The sequence below is a fragment of the Protopterus annectens genome, chromosome 2.part0 (genome assembly GCF_019279795.1).
Source record: "Protopterus annectens isolate FY-2018-M chromosome 2.part0, PAN1.0, whole genome shotgun sequence".
Lineage (NCBI taxonomy): Eukaryota > Metazoa > Chordata > Ceratodontiformes > Protopteridae > Protopterus > Protopterus annectens.
Window position 1 is genome coordinate 1,296,186,599 of NC_056728.1, and position 12,448 is coordinate 1,296,199,046.

The 12,448-nt window shown below is 40.7% G+C and overlaps 1 protein-coding gene across 3 annotated transcripts in view; it reads right to left on the minus strand.

Annotated features, from left to right (window-relative positions):
* Nucleotides 1-12,448, minus strand: part of EGF (epidermal growth factor) — a 1,284,649-nt gene that overhangs the window by 298,024 nt on the left and 974,177 nt on the right. For all 3 annotated transcript variants that reach the window (XM_044061467.1, XM_044061466.1, XM_044061465.1), the window contains one exon: nucleotides 9,877-10,027. In XM_044061467.1, coding sequence (XP_043917402.1) covers nucleotides 9,877-10,027 — 151 coding nt within the window. The remainder of the gene's footprint in view (nucleotides 1-9,876; nucleotides 10,028-12,448) is intronic.

Sequence of the window (12,448 nt, forward strand, 5' to 3'; positions counted from 1 at the left end):
ATTCTCCGTGGAGCGTCCTTTGTGGTTTCACTGTTTTTATTATTTTAGGTTTTCCATGGTGCTTATAGCAGAAATTAATGCAATGGGCTATTAATTTAGAAATGGTTTGCTTTGAAATGGCCTTCCCCTCTGCCCCTGCAGCAAAGCCAACTAGCAGCTGTTAAGATTTTCTGAGAGGCTTAGTCCTGTCCAAATAAAATCTGAGTTGTCTGTGCACGTCTAAAGAGTGCAGTATTCGATCTCCTTTGTTTTGTGGATTTGGGAAAAAGGTAGGCAAATGAATGGACTGATTAAGGGCCACACTAGACACCACCTTGGGCATAAAGGAGGGATTGGTCCTGAGGGAAACCCTGTCCACATTGAAGATAATGAAGGGCTCTACTGCCATGACGGCCTGTAATTCAGATACTCTTCTTGCTAAAGTGATGGCTAGAAGGAAGGCTGTTTTCCAAGAAAGGAATTTCAACTCTGCAATTGCAGCTGGCTCAAAAGGAGGGAGAGTGAGCTTTTCCAATACAAAGTTAAGGTCCCAGGCTGGAGTAGGGGCTCTCCTGGGAGGGGGGGGGTCTTAGATTTTTGGCCCCTCTAAGGAATTGCTTTAGCAGGGGGTGAAAGAATAGAGGTGGTTCAGTATTATAATGTGCTGAAATGGCAGAGGCATGAATTTTAATTGACAAGAAGGATAGGCCCTTGTGGAGCATTTCTGTTAAGTACTGAAGTATATGAGGTAAGCTGGGCACTGTTGTTCCCATCCCCTGAGTCTGGCTCCAGGAACAGTATCTTTTCCACTTTTCAGCATAGGATTTTCTAGTACTAGGCTTCCTTGCCTCCAAAATGACATCTAGCACCTGCTTACTGAGGGATGCTATTGGAGAGCTCAAAGAATTAGCCAGGCTGCAAGGTTCAGGGTTTGAAGCTGAGGGTGCAGAATCTGGCCCACCTGCTGGGAGAGCAAGGAAGGAGTCTGAGGCAGGTGCCATGGTTCCAGCAGTGTCATACTGTGCAAGAGGGGTACCAGTGCTGGCATGGCCAGCCTGGTGCAATCAGTATTGTCCTTGGCTTGTCCTGTTTGATCTTTAGCAGAACCATCGAGAGGAGAGGCAGAGGGGGAAAGGCATAAACTGAGAGGCTTTCCCAGGTAAAGGACAGGGAATCCACTTTCCAAGCTTAACTGTGGGAAGTCCTTGTGCAGAATTTGTCCAATTGGTAGTTCTGAGGGGAGTCAAACAGGTCTATCTCTGGAGGTTCCTCAAGAGGTTGAATATTTTTGGTTCCAGTTTCCATTCATGTGGGTCCATGAGATTTCTGCTTAGGTCGTCTGCCAGAGAATTTAGCTTGCCTGGCAGGAACTGAGCCTGTAGGTGTACTTGGTAGCTCAAGGCTGTGTTCCACAGAGCCATGGCTAGTCTGCAGAGAGGGTACAAGTGGGTTCCCCCCTGCTTGTTTATGTACCACATAACTGTGGTGTTATCTGTCTTTACCAATAATTGTCCTGGAAGAATGTGGTCTTTGAAGGCTGTCAGGGAATTCTGTACAGCTAACATTTCTTTTTGGTTGATATGCAGGTGCATCTGTCTCGGGTTCCATTTGTCCTGAATGCACTGCCCTGCAAAGTGAGCCCCCCATGCATAGTTTGATGCGTCTGTTGTTAGGGTTTGGGTGGCAGGGGGTAGAGTGAAAGGGAGCCCCTTGTTGTGGTAGCAGGCCTCTGCCCACCAAAGGAACTCTGTCTTTATACAAGGAATGATAGGAATCATTGATTCCAGGTCCTGAGAATGTTGACACCATAGGCTTTTAAGATACCATTGTAGTTTCCTCATATGCAGTCTTGCATATGGAATTAGTAGAATGCAGGAGGTCATGAACCCCAGGGCTTCCAGAATTTTCCTTGCAGATAGCTGGGTCTTTGTGGCCAGTAGTTTGAAGTAGGTTGTCAAATAAACTTGTTTCTCTGGAGTGAGGAAAGCCATCTGGGAAGTTGAGTTCAAGCTTGCTTCCAGGAATACAATCTGTTGGCAGGGTACTAGGTGAGATTTCTTTTCATTTATGGTGTACCCAGTGAGGTTAAACGTTTCTTTACGAATGCCAGATGTTTTAATAGCAAGTCCTGGCTTTCTGCCTGAATCAGACAATCATCCAAGTATGGGTATATTTGAATGTTTCTCTGCCTGCAAAATGCAATGGCTGGAGCTAGACACTTTGTGAATACCCTAGGTGCAGTAGATAAGCCAAAGGGAAGTGCAGAGAACTGAAGCGTAGGTATTTCCTGCAAGATTCCCTTATTGGAATGTGCAGATAAGCTTCCTTTATGTCTAAGGTTACCAACCAGGCATCTTTGCCTAGCATAGGAAGCAGCTGTTGAAGTGTTAGCATTTTGAATTTTGGGATTACCAAAAAGGTGTTTAGAATAGAGAGGTCCAGGATAGGACACCAGGAGCTGTCTTTTCTGGGTACCAGGAAAAGTCTTGAATAAAAACCTTGTCCCCTTTCTTCTGCTGGGACAAGCTGAATAGCCCTGATACTTAGAAGAGAGAGAACCTGCTGTAGAGCCTCTACCCACTGATTTGGCGGTAGGTCTGGCCAACCGTTTGGGGTTGGTAGGGTGTGGAAGTGGAATCTGTATCCTTGGGAAACTGTATTCAGAACCCATTTGTCCTGGGTAATGAGTTCCCAGTTTTTTGCATGTTGGGTGAGGTTTCTTCCTAAGGGAGCAGGCAGTTGAGCAGGGCTTGGAAGGGTTAAGGTTAAGTGCCATTTTTCCGTAGGGGGGTATCTTACTACTCCCTGCTTTGGAAGTGGGAGCCTCCCACGCTTAGGCCTGTGCGTAGCCTGAGACTGTAGCCTACATGGTCTGCTGTTCCTGGGTTTGGATTGAGAAGGCCTGGAAGAGGCTGGAAAGGACCAATTCTTTGAAGGCCAATGCCTATTAAATCTGGAGGCTGTACTTGCAGGAAATCTTTAACAGTTTGCATAGATTTAGCTTTTTCCTCCATCTTTTTGAGGACTTCTTCTGCTTTGTTGCCAAACAGGCGGTCTTGGTTTAGGGGAGCATCCAGTAATTTAGCTTTATAATGATCTGGCAAGTTTTGCTCCTTAAGCCAAGCATGCCTTCTAAGTACAGACCCAGTGACAGCAGCCCTGCAAGATGCTTCTAAAGAGTCACACCACATTGCAAAGTATGTTTACCAACTAGTTCTGCAGCATGCATTAAATCCTGTAATTCTTTGTTTTCAGCACAGTCAGGAATCAACATAATTTTCTGTTTAAGTAGTCCCATAATATGCTGCTGGTACTTTAACATATGAAACTGGCAATTTAAAGCCCTAATGGCCAAAGTAGCAAAAGTATATACCTTCTTACCCCATCTGTCCAAGGCTTTAGAATCTCTATCAGAAGGGGTAGGGTTTTTGGCAGCAGTAGCCTTAATGCCCTTTGGCCCTTGGGAAATGGTCTCTGGATCTGCAGTAGGATTATTGAAGAGGAACTTGTGAGAGTCAGGTACTCTGTAGTACCTGTCAGGTTTTCTGGGAGCAGGAGGTAAAGTGTCTGGGGAAAGCTAGATTCCAAGAAAGCATCATCTACAATGTCCAGAACAAGAGGGATAGCTAAAGGCCTGTATTGAGGGAGGAGTAAGAATTCCTTAAGCCTCTTTTTGGAGTCCGAGTAATCCTGGCTTTCCCAGCAGAAATGCTCCCTAAGAGTGTGCAAGGTTTCACCAAAAGAAAAATCTTCTGGAGGGGAAGCAGAGGTAATGGAGTCCTCTGCATCAGAATCCTCATAGGTAGATAACAGCAAATCCTGGTAATCAGAAGAAAGAGAAATATCAGATTCCTGATCAGAAGGAAAATCAGTTCTAGGTCTCTTAGAGGGGGAAGGCTGGCTTCCCCTAATTACGGTAATAAGGTCTTCAGCCATTCTAAGCATTTGTTTTTTAGGCATATGGGCCTGAGCATGCGGTTTGGACTACGGTTTTCTAGGCATGGGTTGAGTTTTAGGCCTGAATGAAGAAGATGGCATTGATTTAAAATGCAAGTCTGTAGGCCTGAATACACCCTCAGAAGCTGGTGCATGCACAGCGACACTGGACCCATCCAAGGTAGAGACATCCACAGGTTGTATAGTCGAAGAAGCATTTTGCAGCATACCAGACTCCGAATGGGTCTCAGTAGAGGCCTGTGAATCTAAGGTAGCAGGTATCAGGGGCTGCAAAAGCACCTCACTGAGTACCGGTGGACTGGCGACTAGCTTAACAGAAGCGTTGTCGGCAGTTTGGGACCTATGCGGTCTGTCTCTGTCTTTATCCTTACTTTTTTTGGAATATCGGTAGTCGGATGGCTTACCGAAGCTATTTCTGGATAGTTATACCGAGTACCAAAATAATTTGCTGCAAATATAGCCCGATGACAAATAGTTCGGGGGTTGAACAAGGCACAAAACCAACAGCGAGGGATGTCGTGGTCTGGGCCTAAGCAAGGAATGCAGTACGAATGAAAATCTTTATGAGGTATTTGCTTTCCAGAAGTAATATAATTGATAACTTTTACTGACATTGGTTAAGAGCAAGAAAAAGGGTCCCCAACGGGGTACTTAGCTTTTCTGAAGACTTCGGTTCTGAAACTCGAAAACGAAACTTTCAGGAGTCGGCCAACTAGCACTTGTGAACTGCTTTTGCTTCGGGCACCACACGGCAAGAAAGACTGATGTAATGGTGTCGGCTGCATGTTTTATACCCCTGATGACCTGACGTCATGGAAGAAGAGACAGCATCCGATGCAGGAATCCAAGACTCTGGTATTCAGGCCGGCTGAGGGCTACCTGCAGGCAGATAACCCAAATGTGATGACTACAATGGTGAAACACGAAGAACATCTGTATAGCCCTACCAGAACCCTAACTCTAACCATAAAATTACCTTCCCACAACCTAACCCTAAGACTCCCTACTCACTCTATAACCACTCCCTTAACCTAAAATTCTGCTCTTGTCCATAACCCTATGACTCTCTTCTCACTTTCTAACTCTCTAATTCTCTTCCATTCTCTAAATCAAAAGTCACCCTTTCACTTCCAAAACCAAAAACTCCCTTTCCAACCACAGCTCTAATCTATACACCTCAACCAATCCACGAAAGTTAGCCTAACAGAAAATTAAAAACCAAGAATTAGAACATAGTAACTCCAGGCAAGGCAGTAATCCACCTTTATTTAGCCAAATGCAGCAGAATAACAATAATACCAATATAAACGATATGTTTGCAGTACTAACTGCATTCATCCCTCCAAAATTTAAAAATGGGACTTCTTCAGAGTACTGTGCATCAAACACACACTACCTAATATAAGCACAAAAAACAATCAATGTAAAAACCTCCTCCACATCATACCTAATTGCCTAATTAAAAATAAATTTAATTTTAATTCTTAAAGGCATGGGTACCAAAACAATCAAAACACAGCATCAGACAGTAAAGGAAGTCACTAAATGTCTAAAATGACAAGGTACCGTCCACAGTCAAATCAAATATCAAATATCTACAATAAATTTTAAATCAAACCATAATGTTAATAAACTAAGCACTAATATAAAATACTTATGAGAAATTCTTGTAATGTTTAAAATATTAAAATTATTAAAAGCATCTTACAAGGTACTTGGAACATGACAAGTGCAATTTACATTTTCAACACACATTTCAAAGATATGCTATCATTCAATCCTGTGTTGTAGCAGCATTTAACTTAATTTGCCAGCACAACCCTTGCATGCTAGCAGATTCTCAACATTCCTACTTCTTGGGTTTACAGTCATTTTATCAATAACAAAAAAACACAAGCTTTTTAAATTGATTGGTTTGATTCTGCTGCATTTGGCAAAATAAAAATGGATTATTGCCTCGTCTGGAGTTATTACATTCTAATTCTCTGCTCTATCACACCCCTATACCTCCTTCCTCACCACAGCTGCCCACTTATCTCATCCAAACTCAAAAATATGTTTGGCTAAACTGCAGTTGCCACTAGCCTGAACTCCTGTATGAGCACAAGCAACAGCCTACCTGAGATACAAGGCATTTGAGTCCCTGGCTTCAAGACACTAGGCTTTGAGAGAGATTGTTACTTGAGCTCTCAAAGCAAACCATTCAAAATGTCTGTACTAAAAGCCAAACTTAATGAAAGGGATCATACTCAGAAGGAATAGAAGAAAGAGTGCTAAAAGCCACAGAATAAAGAAACAATTTTCTACAAGAAATTATGTTTTTGTGGCAGTAAAAGGTTAAACCAAGACTTCAGGAGATGTTTTGACTGAAGTTTATGCACTCTGCATCCATCATTCTACAGCATTAATGCAGTGGACATACTAGTCTTTGTAGTATTAAACAATTTTTATACATAACTTCTGCCTGTACGATCCACTAATTTGCAGGTGGGCTTTCTCTTTAGTAACTTCCATCTCTGTAAAATCTTAGAATGTACAAATGTAACTACTGTTTATGTATAAATGTAAATAGAAATGTAACTACACTGTGTTTAACTGAACTTACTATAATGCTGTGTAAGCAAATGGAGCTTTTCTCCCCAAGCTTCTCCTGAAAATGGGTATTAACCAGTCAGACGTTCCCAATAAACAAAGACAAATAAATTAATTATAAACACAGTTCTGTTTTATAGAACAGAAATAAAAGTCTAGTTTTGCCAAAGTCCAAAATGATGCCTTAGTCTAAACAAAAATAATCTTCAGTACCTTGCAGAAACTTGGGTGCAGAATACATAGACTACACACACACTCTCTGGTCTGGTGTATTTCTCTGCAACAAGTAAAAGGGCTCTCCTCTATCAAACAGTCCTGGGTAAAAAACTGTATCTTCTCCAGAGCTAATACTCTGGGCCTCCAACTCTTTCTTTAATTCATCTCTGACTTCTGATGTTGGTTTTACAGCCTCTCTTTTTTACACAACTTTCAACAACACCTGTGTTTGATTCTCAGGGATACAGTGAGTTCCCTTTAAAGATGTGGCTGCTGTGCATGTAGTCTATGCAAGTAATGCTTCCACAACTCATAAAAACAGACACCATTACACTTTTATTGCTGAAAACAACCATGGTATGTTATGGTAAACTATGGCATGTTACAGTAAACCATGGTATGTTTCAGTAAACCATGGTATGTTACGATAAAGAATGGCATGTTACAGTAAACCATGGTATGTTATGGTAAACCATGATATGTAACATTAGTGGCACAGTGGTGCAGCAGGTAGTGTTGTCACCTCATACCAAGAGGTTCTCTGGTTTGATTCTCGGCTGGGGTGTCTGTGTGGAGTCTGCATGTCCTCCCTGTGTTTGCATGGGTTTTCTCCAGGTGCTCCAGTTTCCTACTGCATTCCAAAGACATGCAGTAGATGGCTTGTACACTAAATTAACTTACGTTTCAGTGTGTGTGTGAGTGTGTGGTATGGAAGAACAAACATGGCAGGTCTAGCAACCCAGTGGTATGAGCATTGGCTCTAGATGATTGTCATTGTTTAAGTGATACCTTAACCCCATGTGCAAAAATGGATACACGCACACATACATATATACACTGTACACAAACATATTGTGTGTCAGAATGAAGTTAATGACTGAATTATTCTGATTCATAGAGAAGGAGTGTTCCATCATCTCGGAAACTATTGTGTAATGTGCATTTAACATTCATTTAAAGTATTAGGTTCCCTAGTTTGGCATTAGCTAGTTTTAGTTTCGCTAGATGTATGCTCCAGGCGTACACTTTCATACAGATCTGGGAACATTCAAGAATTTACTTTGTATCAGGTGCTCAAGTTCACTATGGAAGTTAGGTTTCCAGTGCATTAAGTAGGAATACACCATCTTGATTTTCTCCTCACACACGGGATTATGGGGTCATCTTAAGCACTCACCTAAACCTATGCAAAATGGTATCATTGATCTTTTCACAATGCCCCTGTCATGTTTGCTAAGGACAGTGGAATGCAGTGCATCCATGCCTCTGTAGGATTACCTTCACATTAAGAACGGAATGGGATGCTTCCATGCCTCTGTGGTATTACCTTCACTTTAAGAACAGAATGGGATGCTTCCATGCATCTGTGGGATTACCTTCACTTTAAGAACGGAATGGGATGTAACCATGCCTCTGTGGGTTCACCTTCACTTTAAAAATGGAATGGGATGCATCCATGCCTCTGTGGGATCACCTTCACTTTAAAACTGAAATGGGATTATTATGGTGGGAGGGTGAGTAGTCCATGAGCTGGTTTGTATGGCTGTGCTTCTGCAAGCAGTGGCAGATGGATGGACCCTAGGCTCCCCTCCATACCTTTGGAATAGATGGGGTTGGGCTGGGTGAGAAATATGAAGGTTTTCCTGGTAACAGCAGCTCTACAGTATTGTCCTCTCTGCCCCTTTCTTACTATGGAAGCTGCCCCTGTTGTAGAGTACTTATTAGCTAAGTATACAAAGTTCAAGTCAAGTCAAGAACTGAAGGCATCCCTCATGTGCACAGTTTAGTTAATGGTAAAATAGTCTTTATCCATGGTAGTATCAGATGTATGCTGTGAATATAATACTTTACAATAATCTTTTTTTTTTGTAATATTTTCAGTGACTGTTAATACCTCTCTCAATTGCATCTGTGTATGTAAATCTCTATGTATACTGTAATATGTTTTTATAGAGTTTTTCTCACTTGGTCTCAGCTGAAAATGGATCCTGCCAAGTTGGCATACCTCTCAACTTCCAGATTTTCACAGAATGCCCAGATTTTTGGCTCATATTTTTGGTCTGTTCCTCATAAAATTTGTGGTTCTCTGGCAAATCACTGGGATGATCTGAGAATTGAAGTCAATAAATAATGAAGTACATTTGAGTTTCAGACTACAAATCCTATCAGAAAATGAATGTTAAAATAAACCCTGTTACTCTAGCAACTTTCTAAGTTTATAAAAGCAATATTTAAAATATGTCCCTGTTTTTGGGCCTTTGTCCCCCCATTTTGTCATGTTTTGTCCAGATTTCTTGCACTAAGAGGTTGAGAGGCATGAGATGGACCATCTCAGGTGCAAAACAAAACAGACACATAAATATATAAAAAGACATCATTTCTGGCAGACTAGCTGATGAGAAAATGTTTGATTGATATACTGAGTAAAATGAGATTTCAGTAAGTATCTCCATATGTGTAAACACATTTTACTATTTACGTGCCACAGGTATTAGATACCACCATATGATGTAAGTCTGAGTATGTAGTTATTGTTCTGCTCCAGTAGCAGATAACAGATATAAATGTTGAGGTTGCTCTGTAGTGTCCAGGGCAGGTCACAGTAAGCAGAGTTAACCTTTAAAGGTTGTACACTGCCTATCAACACCCCAGTGCAGAAAACTTCGGTTCTGCATTTAAACATAATACTTACGCTCAGTTCAAGCTTTAGAGATTACAGTGTTCCCTCCTTAGTAGCTGTGGGTCATTGAGACAAACATGCAGATGAGCAGAACATAAACTGAACGTGCTAAGACAGACTGAAAGATGCTATGGAACAGAGGAATTTAGTAGATATTTCCTATGTCAAGTGGTTTCCAGTATAAAAAACCTCTGATGATTAACTACATTAAGTTTAAATTGTTGGCATTCTTGTTTCCATGTAGATCCAAACTGAGTGCACACAGAAACCAATTATGAGTAAGGTTTATGTGATGTTATTGTTGTGTGTTTGGTTAACTGAACAATGCAATGGTTTAAAACCACTAATATGGTTGTGTTACACAATTATTTTTTCCTTGTGATCTCTTTTGTGCTCTTATACAACTATAATGCTACTGGAATATCACAAACAAAGAGTTAAAAAATCTCTACCTGCATGCATAGGTCTCTAGCTCTGCTATCTGAAAACAGACTCCTTCATGGAGACAAAACGATTCATGAGATGGTGGACAGCTTCCAATATAAGTGTGACGTGTAGGGTAGCTTGTACTTCTGTTAGTGCTGTTGGTTGGTACAGGGGACTCTAGAAGAGGGAAATCAAAAGAAGTTTGGTATTTCCAAGTATCCACTTCATAATTCAACATTTTCACATTGACTTTAATGACAACTGACCACTACCCAACGCACATACAATTCTGTTTCTTAGATATAAGGTTAGCTTAGTTGTGGCTGCATACCAAATGTAGCCATCATATTCAAGTATATAGTATATAAGTATATGAATATAACTCATACTGAGTGCCTATTTTGTGAATGCAGTATTGAACAATCATTCATGATTTCACTTTCTCAAAAAAAAAAAAGTAAAACAAGCCAAAAATCTAGCTCAAGAAAACAGAACTGAGAATGTTTAATATAAATATATATATATATATATATATATATATATATATATATCTATATGAAAACAGGTAATGTGTGTAGAACTGAACACTTGACTCACCTACATTCTTACATTATTTTTATTGTTCAGAAATTGCATTGTGATGCTAGACCTACTGCTCTATTAGCCTTTTTACTGACTTAGGTTTATAGGTATATAGGCTCATAGGTATATACTAGGTTAATGACCACTTGGGCCTTTATCAGTCTAGCCATGCAACCCAAATGTGTCCCACAAGTTATATGTTTTAGATGTCTATATAGTTGTATGAGTGTTGGTTATGCCAACTCTATGTCATCAGAGTGGGGACCAAGGATGCCAATATTTGTATCTCTGTTTTAGTTTTTAGCATTTTATTGGAGCTTTCTTTTTCCCCCTCTACTGAAAATGGACACATATCCAGCTAGACTAGCCCGGTCAACAAATGTAAAATAAATAAAATAAATAAATAAATGATTTACTCATTGTCTCTGAACATCAGAGATGTAGGTGCCAAAACAAGGGTGGAGTTTTGATTTCCCATCTGGTGGTTTAAGTTACACTTAAATAGGGTTAGGGTGGGACTTTGTTTCACATGGATGGGGAGCCTATTCCAGAGAAAGTTAATTCTCTGACATACATGTCTGTCTCTCCAATGTCTCCTATTTATGTTGCAAGCAAAGTTTAGGTCTTTAGAGCTAATATTTCTAATGCTGTTTGTTTTGCAGATATGCAAAAGGTTCATCAGAGTGGGGTCCAAGGATGCATTGCATGTCAGACATAGATCACCTCTCAGTAGTCTGTAGGAGACTGAGTACAGAGAAAGGGTTTTGAGATGATCCACATAGGACAATGAATTTTCTTTTTGTAAGGAATCTTTTAGAAAACATTCCAGTTGCTGCATGTGTCTGGTCACTTACATACTGAAGGGGCAGTATACTCAACGATGGGTCTGATGGGTGTTGAGTATAGTGGTACAATGACTTCCCTGGACCTAGATGCCATGCACGTCCTTACAGGATAAGCAAGATAGAAGGATTTCCTTACTACCTTGGATATATGTTAGTCGAAGGCCAGGTTACTGTCTACATGTATTCCCAGATCCCTGACTAGTGGGTCAAATCTTAGGAGTGTTTTATTGATGATGCACTTTCCTGGGGTGGCTAACTTCCCAAAAGGTACTGTAATGCATTTCTTGGCATTGAGTTTTAAGCTGTACCTTTGGCACTAGTTATTTATCTTTGTTAGGCCCTCTTCTAAGATGCTAGTGTTTTTTACGGGATTCTTTGACTGCTCCTAATTTGCAATCATATGCAAACTTGGTCAGCTAGAGCCCTTTGACATTGGCCTTTACTTCTGAGAAGTAGATGCCAAAGAGGAGCGGGCCCTACATAGAGCCTTGAAGGACTCCCTGATGACTGGCTTCTTTGAGGAGGTGGTCTCACCAATTATAACTTTTTGTGTCCTATCTGTGAGATAGCTGGCTATCCAGCATGTTATATAGGGGTTTATGCCTAATTCCTTAACAAGTGGGATACTGCCTTAGCCAGGTCTTGAACCTAACAAGGACTTGAAGTCATATTTAAAAATTCTCTCTAGTGTTTAGTGTTCCTCCTGGCTTTGTCCAGAAGTACTCATCAGAGTCATTTAATGGTACGACACCCATCCCCACAAGGAGAATCACACATCTCTCACAACTGTCCCAGATTTTACTCCCCTTCTCTCTTGCTTGTAACTCCCAGATCATTACAGTCAGTCAGTAATAACAGAAATTAGAGTTGTATACTTTGTATTTCTCAGAAAATATATGCTAATACAACAGTTTCTTAGAAGCACAGAGGACTAAAGCAAAATTAATGAGGTGCTTCCTGAGCCAAAGGTATAGGGCTCCCCATTTTTTATTTATTTATTTTTCTAAGTGACAGATGGCCATCCAATCTTTAAAGGGTATCTAAGGTGTCTCATGTTAGTGCAGAAAACTAAAGCTCTGCTTCATCGATAAATTACGTTCTATGCCAAGGGCACAAGGTTCAAAGCTTTGTCTGCCATTCTTAATTTTTAAGTGAGTCAGGGTAATATTTA